We start from the raw sequence: 19,001 nt of genomic DNA, 5'->3' as shown, positions 1-19,001 counted from the left end.
GGAACTTATTTACATTTAAAAAAAAAAATAGTATTGACAACGTTCATTTTTAAACTGGAACAATTTTCCCTGCTTCCTAACTAGCTATTCCAATGTGTGCTGACCCACAAGAAAGGATGAGAATAGTGGTCATCTTGGACTTCAGTGAAGTGAAACCCTTCTGAGGCTTCATTCTCAGAGAGAGATTTTTCACCTTAAGCTGATTAAGGTGGTTCTTTAATTAAAGAAAACTGATTTTTGGTTTTGCTTTATCTTTAATCTTGTTTGCAAGACAACACTTTCCTAGGGTTTTGGTATATTGGTGCCAACTTTCCGCATGAAGCTACTCAGTTTTCCAAATAATTACCTTTCCTATGTTCTCCCTAGTTACTTATTTTTCAGAAAAGAGACACTGTGCTTCCGTATCCTAGTCAGTACTCAGGGGTACTCACATGCCTTCAAACTGACTGATGAGTTATTATTGGTCTTGCTTGTTTTTCTCTCTCCTGAAATGCCTACACATACTATAAAATGTTTTGAAAAGTGGATTCCTATGAAGCTGGCAATGACACTGGATTTGTAGGGTTTTAATCAGATTAATCACATTAAATTGGCCAACTCAATTAGTTATCCAATTGGTTATGCTATTAGTAAGATAAAAATAAAACAAGGTCCTTTATTAACACTCTAAAAATATCCTGGATTCTGTTCTGAGGATTTAGTGTCAATGATGCATGCATCTAAAGGCAAACTGAGTCCCTGCAAAAGCCAAAAGCAAGTTTTCCACAAAAAAATTGCATCAGTATTATAAACTCATCAACTACGATGTTAGATCATCATGTAAGCAGCTTAATATTTAAATTATGCAGCTCATGAGAAATCACAGGGGGAAGAATTTTTCTCAAGCTGCCTTTTGTAGAAACATCCTGGATGCAAGCCTTCGCAGCACGCTTGGTTTGCAGTGACCACAAGATGACAGATTCAGGATCTGGAGGACAGCTGGAAAAGTGAGCAACAGAGTTAAAACCCTGGACTTCAGGACAGTAAAATTTGGCTTGTATGGGTAATCACTAGGTAAAATTCCCCAGCAAGCTGTCATAAAGTGGAAAGGCTTTTTAAAGAAAAAAAAAATCTGAAATCCAGAAACAATCCATCCTGTCATGCATGAAGACCAGGAATTTCAGCAGAAGGCCTATTTGTCTAAGACAGATGCTTCTTGATGTACTGTAACACAGAAGGGAGCATACAAGAGATGAAAGCAAGGCAACAAAACTGGCAAGAAAAGCAACAATAAAGTTTTTGTGGATGAACAGCAAGGAGGGGCAGTTTTGCTTTATGTGAGAGAGCAGCTGGAATGCATGTAGTTTTGCCTTGGGATGGATCAGACATCAGTCAAGAGTTTGTGAAACAAGATTAATGGGCAGAAACACATGGGTGTTGTTGTAGTTAGTATCTGCTATAGACCTCCTGATCAGAAGGATGATGATAAGGTCTTCTTCCAAGAGCTGGAAGAAGCTTTGTCTTCACAGGCCCTGGTCCTCATGAAGGACTTTAACCACCCTGATACCTGCTAAAATGATGATACTACAGGGCTTAGGTGCTCCACGAAATTTCTTAAATTCATTGACAACAGCTTTCTGGCACTAGTAATTAAGAAGCCAACAAGGGAAGGTGCTCTGCTGGACCTGATAGTTACAAACAAGGGAGAACTGGTCCAAGACATGGAAGTCAGAGGCAGTCTTAGCTGTACGGACCATGAGATGGTGGAGTTCAGGATCCCAAGATGAGGTAACAGGACAAAAACCAGGACCCAGACCTGGATTTCAGGCGACAGACTTCAACCTCTTTAAAGATCTGCTTGGAAGAATCCCATAGGATATGGCTCTGGAGTAAAGAGTGGTCTGGGAGAGCTGGCTGATATCCAAGGATCAGCTTCTCCAAGTTCAAGAAAGATCCATCCTGACGAGCAGAAACTAAAGAAAAAGCAGCAGGAGATCAGCATGGATGATCATTTCTAATGAATTCAGACATAAAAGGAAAAGTACTAGAGGTAGAAGCAAGGGCAGGTGACCCAAGAGAAGCACAGAGTTGCTGTTCTGTCTTGCAGGCATAGGGTTGGAAAAGTCAAGGCTGACCTGGAGTTGAATCTGGCAAGGGATGTGAATGGTAACAAAAGACAGTTCTGCAAGTACATAAATAGAAAAAGAAAGATCAGGGAAAATGTGGGCACACTGTTCTCTTGTGGGGTCATGTTCTCTTCAACTTTCTGTCCAGTGCTAATAAAATTAGCACGCAATGTGTTATGGCTTACACAGTAGTGTATAAGATAAAATTCAGCAAACAACTTCCATCTGCTCCCAGGCTAACAATCAGCTCAGCTTTGCCTGCAGCACTGTTCACTGACACCATGAGGAATTCTGAGCTCTTATTGCTGTGCCATCCTCCATAGATCTGCAGTACACTTCCTAATGGGCTCATAGTTCACGCCTGCTGAGCTAACTGGAAATTACAAGAAAAACATCAAGTGCTTCGGAAACAACTGTTGTCATCAAAAAGGGCTCCTTTCCAATTCTCTTTCTTATTGGTACCAAGGGAAGTGGTGTTTGTTTAATTCTCCACTTTTCTGCAATGTTTTCACTTTACTGAAACTTTAACATGCTGCATCTTTCCAGCAACATTTTCTTAGTTTTATTCCTCATATCACACATCAAGTGGTAGACCCTAAGAGCTGATCTGTGCCCACCTCTTTAAGAGTCATCCTTCCAGTCACCTTCCAGTCACAGTCTAAGGAGCCACCTTCAAGTAGTTCAATGCTAGAACCTCAGAGGTACTGTTTCCTACCAAATGCCCATCTTTACTCCTGTGTATTCATGCTTTCAGCCCAAGCTGGCTGAAATATGAAATATGTTGCAACATAAATTAAAGCTTGAAATTTCTTTACCTTGGAGTGCTTGCTCTGCAGAGAGGATGAAGACAGCACTACTTGGGCAAAATGTCACAGTCCTCAAATATCACTCCACTGTTCCCTTTCATACCTGCATATGAACACACACAAGGTTCTTCACCCAGAGGGTGGTCAGGCACTGGGACAGGCTCCCCAAGGAAGTGGTCATGGCACAGAGCCTGATGGAGTTCAAGAAGCATTTGGACAATGCTCTCAGACATATGATATGATTTTGGGGTGCTCCTGTGTGGAGCCAGGAGTTGGACTTGCTGATCCTTGTGAGACCCTTCCAGCTCGGGATGTTCTATGATTCTGTGATCTCTTTTCTTCCCATACAACAAGCAGCATGTTCAGGCCTCCCAGGCTAGCAAAGCTCAAATAAGAGAGCAAAAGCAGAGGGCAATTAAATGGGAAACCAATCCCAAGTACAGAAGTACTAACTTCTTCTCCACATAACACAGAGTAGAAAAGAGAAGATTTTAAGAGGGGGATTTTAGCCTCCTCTAAGTTAAATAATGGCAGATCAATGAAGCACAACTATCATAACAGCCCATTTAAATCTCAGAAGCAGTAATAAATACATGCATCAAAACACTGAAAAAAAATGCAACAAAATAGATGGTCTTCTTTCAAGAACTGAGAGATATTTTGCCTTTTGCTTTCCTTTTTCCAGTAATGATTGAAGACATTGGACATGATTCTAATCCCATTGTAGTTAAGGGGACTTCTGCCATTGACTGAAAAGAGTAATATTGGATCCCAATACAGTAATGAAAAGTGCATTCATTTACAACATGCGACACTTATAATGAGTCTAATCTTGTTCCTGGCTGTGCTTTGAACAATAAAGGAAATCACCATTACAGCTATGCGGACTCCTGCCAGATCTCTGCTGCTTTCTGTAAGAAACAACTGTGATGCTACATACTTAATTTAATTGTGAGGTTATAGATGCCAACAAGGTTTATGAGACACTTCTCTGGAGAATTACCAGTACTTCTGAAAAAGTGCAGGGCACTTCACTATCAACTAGAACTACCAAATAGATCAAACAAAATAACAATATCTTACACAACTTTTTATCCTACAGAAATCTTGCATCTTCAAGCCATTTGCAATTTTCTGACAGAAAATGTGATTTCTGCAAAAGTGAAGCTTGCTTTGAGAAAATTCTAATCCTGTTAAAAATATATAAAATAGTTTATCTCAACAAAAGATTTTTTTTTCCTATCACCCTGTAGACAGCGGAGCTTCCTAGCTTGTTTCCCTGACAGAAGTCTAGTTCACAAGAACCGTGTCCTGTGAAACAAGATAGCACATTGAATAATTTGAGTACATACTTCCAACCTCCTTCCCCCTCCTCCCACTACCTTAGGCTGAAGAGGGGAACGAGACAACATATGCTGCTTCAGTCTTCACTTACAAACAAAGCCAGAAGGAGCACTAACTTATGCCCTTAGAAAAAAAAAGGCAAATACAATCAATCACTACAACTCACCGACCTCCTTGCTCGGCTGGACTGCAGGCTTAATAGAAACATGTAGCTTCCCTGACATTTTTAGAGAACAGAATGAATAGAACATGAATTTTCTTCCTCCATAATTTGGGCAAAAATTTTTTGTACCCTGTATGCAATTAAACACAAAGTATGTATTGGTATTTACACACAATTTACATTCCTTTGCCTTAAAATAGCTCTTTTGAAGGTTAAGGGCATGAATCTTCCCTAGGTTTCCAAGATTCCAAGATGGACCAGAGGACAGTTGTTACTGAACAAACACTAACACCTTCCTCCGATGCCCTAGCATGCTTACAACATATGAATGAACATGCCTTTTCCAATTTGCAAGTACAGCAATTACCTCGTCTTAAACTCTACCTTTCCCTTCTCTGTATCCAGCAAACATGGAAGGTAATCTTCCCTAATTAATCACAGCTTGCAATCAATGCAGGATTTACATACATTGGTATTCTATATTTATGGCCTTTTTTCAGTCAGTATTAGTGTCCTGATCATCACTCCACATTTAATTTTAAATTGTGATTTCAGTTATGTTTGTCTTGATTAAGTTATACTGTATTTGGATTGCATTGCATCTCATTTTCTGTAGTGCTGCCAGATACTTGATTATTGGATGCTTCTCAAGGATATGATTTAAATTTAAGTTTGTTTGGGTGTACAGTATGTATTCCACCACTATCAATATACACTGTTATCTATTAAAAGTATGTAACATTGATGTGTTTCTCATATTTATTTTGCTGCACAGTGCCCTCATGCACAAACTCATCTAGAGTTCTAATCTTTGACATTGAATTGAGCTAGAACAGCTATGGATTCACAGAATATCCTTCCATTTACTATTTTCTGCTAAGAATTACATTCATAGTGTTAATTTTTTGCTGTTAAGACTTTGGGGATGTGTTTTGATATTCACTACTTAAACATATAAAACAGTAACAGAACTTAGACTGAGACAATCTTGGGAAGAGGGAAAACATTTTAGATCATACCGCTGAACACTGCAAGTTAAAAGATTCCCACTATTTTCCTCTTAAAACTTGCATACCTGCAGTCTGTTAAACACCAAAGTGTGTGCCAGTATAGCAGACATTTATACTGGTCTTTTATTCTACTGGAGTCTGTAAATTAGCAAATAAGCAGGGTGAGACCAGCGTGTCCCTCAGGAAGTTAGATTATAGCAAAGCAACATATTTCACATGTTCTGCTGTGCTGAACTAGTAAACCACACAGTGAAAATTACCAACAAGTGGAAATTACCTAGCCATTTTAATGCATCTCTACTGGTTTCAGAGAGATGCAGAGGTTTATCAGGAAAGAAAATATCCATTATTGCCCTTACATCATCTATACACATTACACAATGAAACTATTCAGATATATAGTGAACAAAATAATAGAAATAAAAAGGGAATTAGCATTGTATGACAGATCTCCGCTATATTATTTACTGGAACTACAAATTGCTTTTTTTAACTTCAAGTACAAGAGGAATGAGTAGTCCATTCATTTTCTCTCATACAAGAAATTTATATTACCTAGGTGAAGAGTGAAGCTTGGTGCCAATGTTTATTTATGAGCCTGATTAAATTCAGATTAAGAAATAAATTTGCCAGTTAGAGGAAAATATGTTAGTTTCTCTTATTCACGTTTTCACAGAATCTTTCTCTTACCTGAGACTAACATGTAAGCATGTGTCTTAACCTATTACACCTCATTAAAATGCCTCACACAAGCCAAGCTAATGAGAAATGTCTCCTGTTTCTATCAGTATTATGTTATGGAAATTAGCTCAGCAACCCATCCACTTGAAGTCTACCAATTTTTAACTTTAAAATGAATTCAACAGTGAAAACAAGAAAAAACTTGTTTATTGAGATATTTCTAAATATGCTGAGCATCTTTAGAAAGAGGGGAGACAAAGTTTTGTTTTTTCCGACTGTTTTATTTCACTTTGGAGCTACAGGAAGGCTTCTTAACTTCCACTGCCCTACATGGAGCCATTTCAACCCACCAAATTAACTCCTAGTTTAGTCCATACTTGACAGTCAGTTTTGGTGCAAAATTGACCTGAGCTCATAATCCTGTAGGTTTTGAATGAAGCTCAGCTGAAGTTTGGGAAGCTTTTCTTAATCTTCCAAAGCTGACAAAGGGTAATGTAAGATAGTGTTTCCAACTGGGTTACAGGGTAGCATATGGAAGTTACTCCATGTAATCCAACCAGAAAAGTAATTACACACTCCAAAGGACCCCATCTAGGTGATGCCTCCTGTCACTCATCACATCCTACATCTGAAAACAATTTAGCTAAAATCAAAATGTGTTTATCGATAATGCGTATGTGTACCCATATGACAGCTTGTGTTTTTGCTCTAAGTTTTAAACCCAAAAATGGAGATGCCAGAGGCATCCTGAAGTCCAGCAGGCATTCTCCTCTCACAGTTCATGTTACTGATACACAGATTGACTTACATACTACAGTATACATCCATACACACTTGCTCACACCTTTTCAGTTTCATTAAAAAAAAAAAAAAAGAAATCTGCACAATTACTGAGTAAACAAAAAAATCATCTAATTTTAACACATCAGGCTTCATCACATACAAAAAAAAATCACTATACATCAAAACAATGTTATCACTAGTGCTTAGACATTTACCACTAGGAAGAAGACTATACCATAGATAAATAGAGCAGCATTTCACAGAATCACAGAATGGTTTGGCTTGGAAGGGACTTTAAAGACCACCTCGTTCCGCCCTCCCTGCCATGGGCAAGGACACCTCCTACTAGGTCAGGTTGTCCTAGATCAGCTCCATCCAACCCGGACTTTTTGAGGAAATCATGGACAGCTCAATTATAGATACTGAAATATCATACATTTTCAGGAAAATTCTAGCTTTTTTTTCTTTTGTTATAATAAGTACAGTTATGCAGAAACATTCAATGTGTTTCTAAAAACTGATTTTTTAAAGCTAAATTATTCAAATGAACAGTTATCTGCAGAAGCAGATTCATTTCTTTCTTTCTTTTTATTTTTGCATTGGGCTCTTCTTTTTAAATTCAGGATTAGAAATCCCTAAATGCAAACATTAAACATAGTCTGATTTATTTTCACATCTAGACAGATGCTTGAGATCTTAGGAAGTTGTCATATAAACTTAAAAAATTCTGCAGCCAACCACCACTATAGATATGGAAGATTCAGATATTATTCATATACCCTAGAGCTTGAAACTACAGAATCCTGAACAAATTGTACAGGCTAGAAAGTGGTTAGTCATTAAATTCTCACCTCACATACACTACTGTAAAATATAACAAATTGTGGTAATAGAAAAAATCCCAAGGTGAAGCTAGCCATATGTTTTGCTGGTATTTCATTCCTCACTGATCAAATAGGAGAAAGGTAAGACTACATTCCATACAAATATATATATATTGCACTATTATAGTTCAGATATATTTTCTTCATCGAAATAACCATTACATAAAATTACGTTACCACTAACTTTAAACTTTTCTTTTTAAAATAAAAACTCACAATGAATAAGATTCTCACAAACACAATATACAACTTATTTTCTTCATTAAAATATTGAAGAGTAACTCTCTTGGGTTCTAGAGAATGGAAAGAAAATACAACTCTTTCTGAGTTAAGAAACATTGAAATTCCTTTAAGATAAAGCTCAGGTTTGCTCTTCCCACTAGCACTTGTTGGTATGCCACATATTTCTATAGTACAACACAGCTGTGGGTCACAGGCTTATTGTCTCTCCTGCAGTGTCACCAACAGTAGTATTCTGTGTAAAGCACAGCTGGATGAAATAAAATTTCTGAGACAGACTGTGATGCTAAAAATAGCAATTTATTTTCTACCACTAGCCATAGCCAAGAGACTTTTTTTTTTTTCCTGATCACATCCTTAAGATATCTTGTAGCCTATCTTGGCTATTTTTCTCTCTGATTGATTTTTGAGACCCATCACACACAGAAAATCCTCAGTTTTTAGCCTTTTTCTCCAGGGTGACATGACAGTTTTACAAAAGCAGCTTTTAGACATGGTGAAAATATAAAGGAAAGCAGGAAGGGAAAAAAAGATAATTATGTGTAATTGGAATTTGTATTCCATCTGCACTGCAGACTGCATTGTCTCTGCTGAATTAGACAGAAGACGGAGGGTACCAAGCAAAGGGCTGAGCATTGAAAATTTAACTTGTATCAGACATTTATGAAACCTTTTCTATGTAAAATTGGTTGAAATAGGGCAGGATAGAAAAAAGATATAACATATGAAAACTGCACGAGAATATTAATTTTTTTTTTCTCATTCAGCTCACATCTGGTCTCTGTGTATCTCTAAAATGAAGGAAAGGCAAGGATTTAACTTCTCTTTAAGTGCTTGCTTCTAACCCAAAGCTATCCAAATTGTACATCACATTCTCAAAAATTTGCTTCCTCTGGGTTCATGTTTCTCCATGCTTTTTCCACCATTTAAATTACAAATCACATATTCAGCAGAGTGCAGTGCACAACTCAGCACATTACTCCTGTCACATAAACCTGTCAGTGCAACAGCCCCTTCAGCAACAGCTGGCAGGGCAGCATCAGCACATGCACTGTGCCTTCCTTCCTTACACTTAAATTTCAGGAAGAAACACAAAAGGCGACAAAAGGGTTTATGTTGTTCTTTTTTATTATCATTATTGCTGTTGTTATTGTTTTTAAAGCATGCTGTTGTAGAAGTGGCAATGGATACAGTTATCCTTTCCCTCAGCAACCTTTGAAATAAAAAGTGAAATTGGGTGGTGACTTAAATTCGTACCACACTTGGCTAACGATTGGTAACTCATCAGCAGCTGAGAAGCCAAATAGTCCGCCCATCCAGATATTTCTGCAGCAGTGACAGTTACCCATGACAAAGGTTTTGACCTCTTTGATTCTCCAGCTGGAAGGTGGCTGTAGAGGCAAGGGTAGGTTGAAGCCTTTCCGCCTCAAGTTTCTACACATTGATCCAAGCATACATGGTCAGAGTCCAGCCAGAGACTCCTTCACAGATTAAATTAATCTGAGGCAAAGTTAGAAATAAACAGTTGCTCTGTCCCCAGGGAACTTTGTAGTTCTGTGCTTAATCAGTGTGCTGTGAAAAGGAAAAGTAGCTGTCCTGACCTCCTCCTACCTGCTCCTAGTTATGTGGTCAAGACTTACACCTTCTGCATACCACCTCTTGGCTCTGCCATGGGTAACTATCCACCTTGCAGGCCTGAAAAGGGCACATCTAGGAGATGCTTGAAAATTGATGCTCAGAACTGATGTAAATTACATAATGTAGAAGTCTGCTGATCACCAAGTCATGGAATGTCCTCTACACAAGGAAACTACTGCAGGCCCAGGGCAAGCACTATTTTTATTAATATTAACTTATTTTATTAGTGATCAGCCTGTAGTTTATAGCTCTGCTAGATGCAACATTCCAGGCAGAAAGTCTTTTTGAAAGGTAACAACAGTGCTTTGATTTTCATGGTAGCGGCACATTCTTAAGAAGCCAGTGAAGATGAAGAGAAGAAATCACAGACAGCTTTTATGCTATTTCTTCCAAAATTACAGTACAGGCTAGGGTTTGTAAGGATGACAGAGGTGAGGCCTTCTCTCACATAAAAGAAAATCTTACCCAACATCTATAAAGTTACTGCTCTTTTATTGCTAAATGCGTGACAAAGTGACCTGCCACTTGAAAAAGGGGGTGGGAGAGAAGATAAGGAAGATAAAACCAGCAGTCCACATAGTGCTGTTCCAGACATTGCTTAAGAACTCCATCAGACATAAAGTATGTGGGCTTTTCCACATCAAAAAATTGAGTACCTTTAAAATGACTAAATGCACAAAGTGAAAGACTTGAGGGAGTAAGTCAGACCAGAAGTCTTTTACAACAGTTTCTTTCCTGACCATGTGCAAAGCTGAAGGACTTCATAAATGGTACTTCCCCTAAGCTACAGTGTAATAGTCAGGCAATGTTCATTTTCTATGCAGTAATGTTTGATTGCCAAGGCCAGAAAGCATCACATTCTCTGGGCTCAGGTGAGATGTGCCCAGCTACCAAAGGTCATTACACCTGGAAACTGCAGCACTCTCAGCATGAGAAATTGTTCATTATACTTTCTACAGTCATTTTGGCTCCTTCTCAGATGCACTAGGGACTGCTGGCTTTCTGGATTGTGGGGGGAATCTTTCAGGATGAAGACAGCAAATATCAAAAGGTGTTTTCAATCGTGTTCAAGGCTATTTGACTGAGGTCAACAAAACCCTGTTTTTTTCATGTTAAAGAAAACCTATCAAAAGATGGCAAGCATGGTCTGTAGACCGGAGACCCTGTAGCCTATAGACTGAAGACCCAAACATACCATGCATTCCCTCTGGCACAAGAGGTTTTTTAAGCCCGTGGCCAGGAGTGTTGGGGTGGGTGTTCACTGCCACTGGGGAGTAGTGTGAAGTTCAACATCAACACAAAGAAGCCAAGACTCGTGGTCATGGTTATTGACGACATTGCAATGAACCTTAAACTTCCTAGTGCTTTTCTGGTATTCAGCTACTGAGCAGAAAGTTATTTAAAACTAAATTTATGTTAAGTTATTCAGTATGCAAAATACAAAAAGCCTTTCTCATTTATTCTGTAGGATTACACCCTTACCATGTACTTCCAGCAGTCCTGGAGGGATAAAAGGCTTTCTTATTCTGGAATACCTCTGAACCTAACACTGGACAACAGAGTGGCTGACCAGCTCTGGGTGCCTGACACATATTTCTTAAATGACAAGAAGTCATTTGTCCATGGGGTGACAGTGAAAAACCGAATGATTCGGCTCCATCCAGATGGGACAGTCCTTTATGGTCTACGGTATGTTGTGATTTTTTGGTTTTGGTTTTGCTTGTTGTTTGTTTGCTTGTTTTAGATCAGACATATGGCTAGTGGTTGGTAAGTGCAGGTGTTACCAGTGCTCTCCTTTTTCTTGGTTTCTCACTGCAGCTTTAAAAGTCAGCAAATATACTATATACAGCATAAAAATACATCCAACTATTTTCCACAAGGCATCAAAATTACTTTTATTAGCTATAACTAAGGAAAGTAGTGTCTCTTTCAGCTCTTCTGAGCATGTTAGTACTGTTCTTACCTGATAATCAGCCATAACTTAGACAAACCCTTCCTTCTGAAATCTTTCAGGCAGTTCTTTAGAATGATATAAAATATAAAATTTGAGAGTCATCTGAAGAAATGCATCCAACATTTGGTAGGGAATAAAAAGAGTGAATTTGTAAATTTACATGAACTATTTAAGGATTACTGATGCTTGTGAATATAGATTTTCTTTAATCTGCCTTGGTTTATCATTGTCTCTTCACACCACCACTGCTACTTTATACAGTACCACCTATATTCACCCCTGTAGATAAAATATATACTAAGATCTGAACAGACATGATCTAATGATAATGTTCAAAATGTATAATTAAAACCAAACCAAGCTGTATCTTATGCTGCAGAGCTTGAGTAGGCTTTGCATAATTTTTAAAGTTAAGGTAGCTTTGCTGAGGGGTGGGTGGAAGGGGAAAACACATTGCTTGCTTGAAAAAACCTTTGATCACTGTTATCATTCAACACTGACAACGCCTGGAGAGCATAAAGCCAAAACCATACTTCAGTTAATAAGGAAAAAAAATCACATAAAGCATAAAACCTAGATGAAAATACCTTAAAATAATTCATAAAATAGGAGGCGAAAACGGGAGGGGGGCGGAGCAGGGGAGGAACTGCTGTGGCAATTCAAAATGAAAGTAATATTTTGGGAAAGATAACTTAGAGTTTACTGAAAATAAAAAATTAAAGGGACATGCTACCCTATAAAAGCACAACCTTCTATAAATATATCATTACCCATGCACTCAGAGAGAACTTTCCAACCCATCAACTCAAGCATCACAAGAAACAAACAAAATATCATTTAAAAATTATTACTTTGGTTTATCATAATTTTTCTTTTGAACTCATTAGATTCAAAGGTCATGCATTACTTGCCACCAAGGCACTTTGATACAGCCAGATCTGTTCTGTTACAGAAAAATTGCTGCTTCGGTTGTGAAAAGGAAAACAAGGAACCCATGAGGAAATATCTGATAGACTACAGACTGTCATAATGACCTGCTAAACAGAGCATGTAAAAAACACATCTTTCCCATTGCCTTCAGACTTCCTACCGTTCTTTTCAATCAAACTGAAAATCTATTTAGCAAAACCGTTATCATTAAAGGACTTCTTGGCCTGAGAATTTTTCAAAATACTTTTTGTTTGTTTGTTTGTTTAAGGCCAGGAAATAGGTTTCTTTCATTCCAGGGTGTGCATAGTGGCAAAAGTGTGTATTAGAGCTAAGTAGTCCCTCACAAGCAGTTGTGTACAATGTAAACTACACCTAGCAGTATGTGTTGTGCACATATTTCTATATATATGCTTCACATCTGATATCAATAACTGTCTTCTGCAGAAGACAGCAAAAGAAGCTGTAGCATCTGGTGAATCTGCTGCAAGTCCTCTTACAGGCCTCATCCACAAAGCATGAGCCTGGACAAGAAGCTGTGACACTGCTGAGCATAACAGTTCGTGCTCTTAGTCTCAGAGGTGCTCAGGCAAACCTCCAGTGCAACAGAAAAGATGGTATCCTTCACATAATGAGGCTCCTGGTTGGTGTGATTAAACAACCATTCGTATTGGGATGGTTAAGCATGAGCTCTGCAACTGATGCAGCTCTGCAGCTTAATACCCCATTCAATACCTCACTTATCTCAGTAGGGATTAAAAAAAAAAAAAAAAAAAAAAAAAAAACACCTCACTGACATCAAGGGCAATCTATATTACTGGGCAATTCTCTTCTACTCCCTCATCCCTGCCTTGTGCCATTAACATAAACGGCACAAGGGCAACCTAGGCCTCTCCTGGGCTTCTGCTTTTTCTCTCCTCACCTCAGAGAAGACAGCAAGGGCTCAGGAGAGCCAGGCATTGCCAGACGTGTCCCTGTCTCCACCAGCAGCCTCTTCACCTCTTTCTGCACATGGTTGGTGATGTTCAGCTCTTGGGTCTTATTTGCAGCTCAAGCTGCTGTGCCATAATTTCTCCAAGAACAAAACAGCTGTTTAGATGCATCTGGTGAGCAGTATTTGATCTGCAGTCTGCCAGTGAAAACACATGTAATGTCCCAATCCCACACGAACGATCTAATCGAAGACAAAGAGCAGAAGGAAGAATTAAGTTAAGAGACATTGAAGTGGGTTTCATAACACAGATGGCAATTACTGCGCTGAACATTTTGTGTCTATTAGAGGTCACTTTCCTTATGGTAATAAACATGCCTCTGTCAGCCTACAGATTACCCTTAGTTCATACAAGCAACAATTTCTTCATATACAAGATGACACACATGCCTCATAAGAGAGAAGACGTTGCAGAAAGTGTTCTGAGGTGAAATTAAACATCGCCTGTTCGAAAATTCAGCACAGCTCCCGTCTTGGCCTCGTGGGCAGAGAAGAAACTTTGCAGAGTCTTAGTTTGCACAGAGCTTCTACACAGTAGAGAGTGCAAAGAGCGTATCACCAAACCTCGTATCACCAAAGCCACGACCTGTGAGTTTCACTTCAGTTACTGACAATGGAGCATGGGCCTGGCATGGCTGGAACAAGGCAGACAGCACCAATTCCGCTGCAGACTGGGATCTGAGCTCCCAGCAAATCACCAGTCCTCTCAGACAGGGCCTAAAACCATCCCTCATGGATGATTTAAATGCTTGCTCTCCCCCATGGCTCCTATTCCCCAAGTACATGTTCCGTTTTTCAGTCCAGAGTTAAATGCTTCTTTTCAGGTTCAGATTTGAAATTTTACTGGCTTCCTTAAACAGGAACTGGAACAATCACAACAGCTCTAAACAACCTGCTCTGCTTGCATCCACGTGCCCAGCAGTTTGGCAGTGATGCAATGTTCAGTCCCAACACAGCTGAGGAAAAATAAAGCAAGGTTAATCGTTTGGCTTTACAGATGAATAAACAAAGGAAATACATACTGAATACACTGGGCTAGTTTTATCTCATATAGCAAAATATTATCACTTTCATATGTTTCCATTATAGTACAAATTCTATGAGGAAACAAACAGCCCCTTTAGCTATTTTTTTCCAGTAACTTTCAGCTGCTGTATCACAACAGATTGAAGAATGGTGCATGCATATCAACTTGCACAGACACTGAATACTCCTAAGCCTTCTGCCCCCTAAAACTGTGAATTACTGTTATGTGTCCTATTGCAAATTCTACTTGTGTTTATTATTCATGGTAGTGAATAATGTGCAGCATTACTTACCAAATAACTTTTTCATCCTATTGCCCAAGCAAGTAAACACACATAAACATATCTAACTCTATGTTAATATTTCCTCTGAATTCCATTTCAAATATGCCAGGGAAGTTGAGTGCAGCTGTTAAGCATTATGTAGCTGATGTGTGTGACTTCAGGTTCTATCAAATACTCCTTCCAGCAGCTATTTTTATTTCCTATGATGTATTGGCATAGAGAAGCTACCTGCTTCCTAAGGCAAATTCCCTTTGAGCCAACATGCAAATCTGCAGCTTGGGGAGGGTTCTGTCTGAGACACCTCTAGCCTGGTCCAGCACAGCCTGTAAAACGAGGGGATTCTTCTTCTACCTCCTCCACTCCCCCACCCCTCCATTTTTAATAAGCTATCAGACCACATTAGCTGTAGCCTTTTTGGTGCTAGCAGTCCCTCTCACTACTTTTACTGCCCTTTCAGCTAAGATTACCTAGAAATCTCTCCCAAAGCTTTAGCTTCTCAAGCAAGCATGTGATGCGGGTTTTTCTTTTGCTTGCCCTTTCTCTCCTTCTTTTGAGTATGATGCTAGAGATATAGCCTGTCTTTAAAAGGAATTATTATTAATTTGTTGTACTGAACTCCAAACTCAAATTCTTATGTCATGATGTTATGAATGGAAGCTCTGATTTAAATCATCCTTTCCTAGTATTATTCTGCTATCTCTTAATTCTTCTCCACATTTCACTAGAAGAACAATGACATCTTATTTCTTCTGAGACATCTGTTCTGTTATCATGACATTGCCTCAAAATAAATGACAGCAGAATTTCATCTGGTGTGTTGAAAACAACAATGGGCTGCATACCCTTCAAAAAATATTACCTAAGAGGAGCAACATGCCTTCAATGATACCTTTACACAGATCTCCCTCCCTTATGATGTTCAAACACAAACCCATCTGTCATCATTAAGAGTAGATCTTCATTCATTTCAAGGCAGAGGTACTGAGCATGCCTTGACAAGTAAAAGAAAGGCTGGCTTACAGCACTGACAAATTTTGGTTTAGTGAGACCATGTTTTCATACTGCTGCAGCAACACTAGGCACCAGTTCCTGCAAAGGGGAAGGTGGATCTTTGCCTTCAAGGTAAGGACTTATTTCACCCTTTCTTACATGCAGAAGTTCTGCTATAACATAAATACTGTGGGACAGTCATTCATCTCCAACCAATTCACAAATGTGAATCAACACATGAAACACGGGATTTACTAGCCATTTACCCATGCAATATCCATGGAAGTCAATCTAACGAATCCTAAGGGTGGAATACAAGAAAAGCTGTATTTAAATGCAGAACACTGTTTTAAATTACAATCTTAGATTGTAAATTTGATTATAAACTTTCCTTCAGGACACTCTATTATGGCAATACATCTGAGAGTGTTACTAAAGAAATTTGCTAGCCAAATCTTTTAGTACAGTGAAATTTCACTGTTTTGTGTATTGTTTTTATGTTGTCATGATCTGGGGCTATGCAGTTCTGGTTTTCCTCCAAACACTCTCCTGGATTTGATTAAAGAGTCAGTTATCAGGTCCTTTTCAGGACTTGCCAACTTGCCATCATGGCAATAGGCAGCCTGCTCATGCTGGTAATCAATCTATTGTCATCACCTGTGTTTCTAAACAGCTCCAGCCAAAAAAAAAAAAAAAATGCACTCATTCAGAATGATACAAAGCAACATAATCTAAAAAGCTACTTTTCATCTCACTCTACAGAAAACACAGAACAACTTACAAAGCATCTTTTTATCAAGAGATAGAATGGCTTTGGAAAAAATATGAGGTGCCTTTTGTTTCCATGTATCAATACCACAAGATTTAGCAGTAGGTATATTTAAAAAAAAAAAATACTGGAGTAAAGAATTTGGGACTTTCTTTATATTTTTGAAACCACAAGATTTTCAAAATTTTTACAAAAATAAATCAGCCAAACATTTGTCATTTCTTCTACCTCCAAAAATCGTTGCTGGTTTCCCTTTCAAATTCTGAGTGTCAGCTTTCAGGATTCACAGGTAAATGACTATACTCCTACATTTACAGCTATTAGGAGAAGGTAAGGGTGCATTGCAGATGCCAGTTCAGGCTGCTGCAGGTCGCACTAGACTCCCTTTACAGGAGTAAAGACACCTGATGGGCAACCAGCACAGCTCATAATCACAGGAGATGCTAGCACAAGTGCACTGCTACGAGCATTTGTTGGCCTCAGAAGGAAAAAGGAGCCAAGGCTCGACACCACAACCACACTCCGCTGTCCTGGGGAAACCATACTCATGTCTGTATTCACAGAGGAAGCAGTCCCAAAGCAGAGAAAGATGCCTGACTAGTGGAAGAAAAATGCTATTTTTTCAGTTTGGGGCCTTTCACTCTTTTCTTCTAGCCCTTTCAAAAGGGTTGAGTCATGTGTTTGAAGGAACAAAGAGAATCTTCCCACACCAGTCATGGAGCTGTGCAGCTAAGGAAGGGAATTGCTGCATAGATCTAATATAGATTTAATGTAATTAATTATATTCAGACACACACGCAAAAAAAAAGAAATAGCAAGGATCTGCAACCTGGCTACTCCTAAGCTCACGACAAACAACCACTGCATTACTCTAGTCCAAATAAAAAGTACTTTTTGATTTTTTAATGGTTGTCTCTTCCCCAGACAGAGCATCCCCTGCATTGTTTAACCTGTCAGCCACGGGCAATGCTGCAGTAGCAGCACAAATCTCTAAGTCTCCACTGTGTGTATTGCATTTCAGAAACATTATTCAGATCCAGACAGACTTTCTTCCAGCTTAGATGTTGAAACCTGCATTTACGCTGCCCGTCAGCTCAGCTGCACCCTCCTGTCCTGGCACGAGTGCTTGTCCCCAAACCTGGCTCCTCCTGCTCTTGCAAGACTCTTCCCTGACCAAACCATTGCTTCTTACTAGTCTACTTACTGTAGAAAGATTGGAAACGACATAGTGCTACTGAATGATAGGGATGATAAATCTGTGGGTGAGCAGCACATTTAGTCCATTCGTCGCATGAAGCTCAATTCAGCCCAGCTTTATTTCTCTGGTATTTAGCTGGGCACAGGAGGGAAAATCTCCATAACACATTGCTCCATACCTGTCCCAGAAGGCCCTTCCCCACCCTGCAGCTGTTGGATTTGTACCCTTTATGCTATGTCTATAGATGGACTAACACCTATGAAATGCTATATGTACAAGGAAATGCAATCTCACTCCTGCTTTATTCACACATTTGTTATACATACTGTGGCTTGTCAACCAACACAGGTTTTTATAATTTAATATCATTTGATGAAGAATACCCATGACTGAGATCTCAGTAGTAATTTATAGCACATGGCCATAACTGAAGAAATTTAAGACAAAAGCAAGTGCACTCTTAAAACCACAATGGTGTTTTGAAAACGGTATTTTTGGTTTATACCTAGAAGCAGTTACAGGTTTTCTGTTTTACCTGCAGTAGTAAAGGTCTATATAAATCACACCCCGTAAGTTTTATTTAGTGTCAAGCACAAAATGGAGCCTGATAAAATGAAGTAGTAAATTGCTAGTTAATACGTAGGACAAATGGAAATGGAAGACTGAAACCTATAAGCTATTTTAAAAACCTACAAGAAATGGGAAAAAACCCTAGCGCCTTCTCAGGTGTAATTCAGAGAAAGCCTTGCTGTCTTCCATTAGCACAAATGTCCTCACAAACAACACAGGACAAGCCACCTCCACCCCAAAAAGAAGTGCTCCCCTTGCCACTGAGGGGACACGCATTGAATTCCCCCAGCTGGGTCTCCCCCCCCCTCTTTGCCCCCATAGCCTTTATATACATACAGAGAAAGCGCAGCTCTGTGTGGAGCAGCTCTTAATGAACTCGGACTAAATTAGCAAGTAATACCCAATAATTGATTTCATAGAATCGTAGAGCTTTTGGAGATTTTAACCTCCCATTTCAGCCAACTAATTCTTATTCTATTTATACTTTTTTTTGTTTGCTTGTTTGTTTTTTAATGTAAAAATAAATGAGGAAAATTGGTGAAACACTTCAGGTGGAATGAGTCCTATAGAGAGTATTTAAAGAAAAAAAAAAAGTATTGGATATGGACTCAGCTGTAAATATGCAACCAGTAATTAAG

The 19,001-nt window shown here is 38.9% G+C and overlaps 1 protein-coding gene across 2 annotated transcripts in view; it reads left to right on the top strand.

The window, feature by feature from the left end:
* GABRB1 (gamma-aminobutyric acid type A receptor subunit beta1) overlaps positions 1–19,001 on the top strand; it is a 130,161-nt gene that overhangs the window by 53,138 nt on the left and 58,022 nt on the right. For both annotated transcript variants that reach the window (XM_083833205.1, XM_083833206.1), the window contains exon 4: positions 11,123–11,343. In XM_083833205.1, the coding sequence (XP_083689331.1) occupies positions 11,123–11,343 (221 nt within the window). The remainder of the gene's footprint in view (positions 1–11,122; positions 11,344–19,001) is intronic.

This window comes from Anser anser, assembly GCF_964211835.1.
Source record: "Anser anser genome assembly, chromosome: 4".
NCBI classification, from domain to species: domain Eukaryota; kingdom Metazoa; phylum Chordata; class Aves; order Anseriformes; family Anatidae; genus Anser; species Anser anser.
This window is presented reverse-complemented; position numbering and strand designations above follow the sequence as displayed.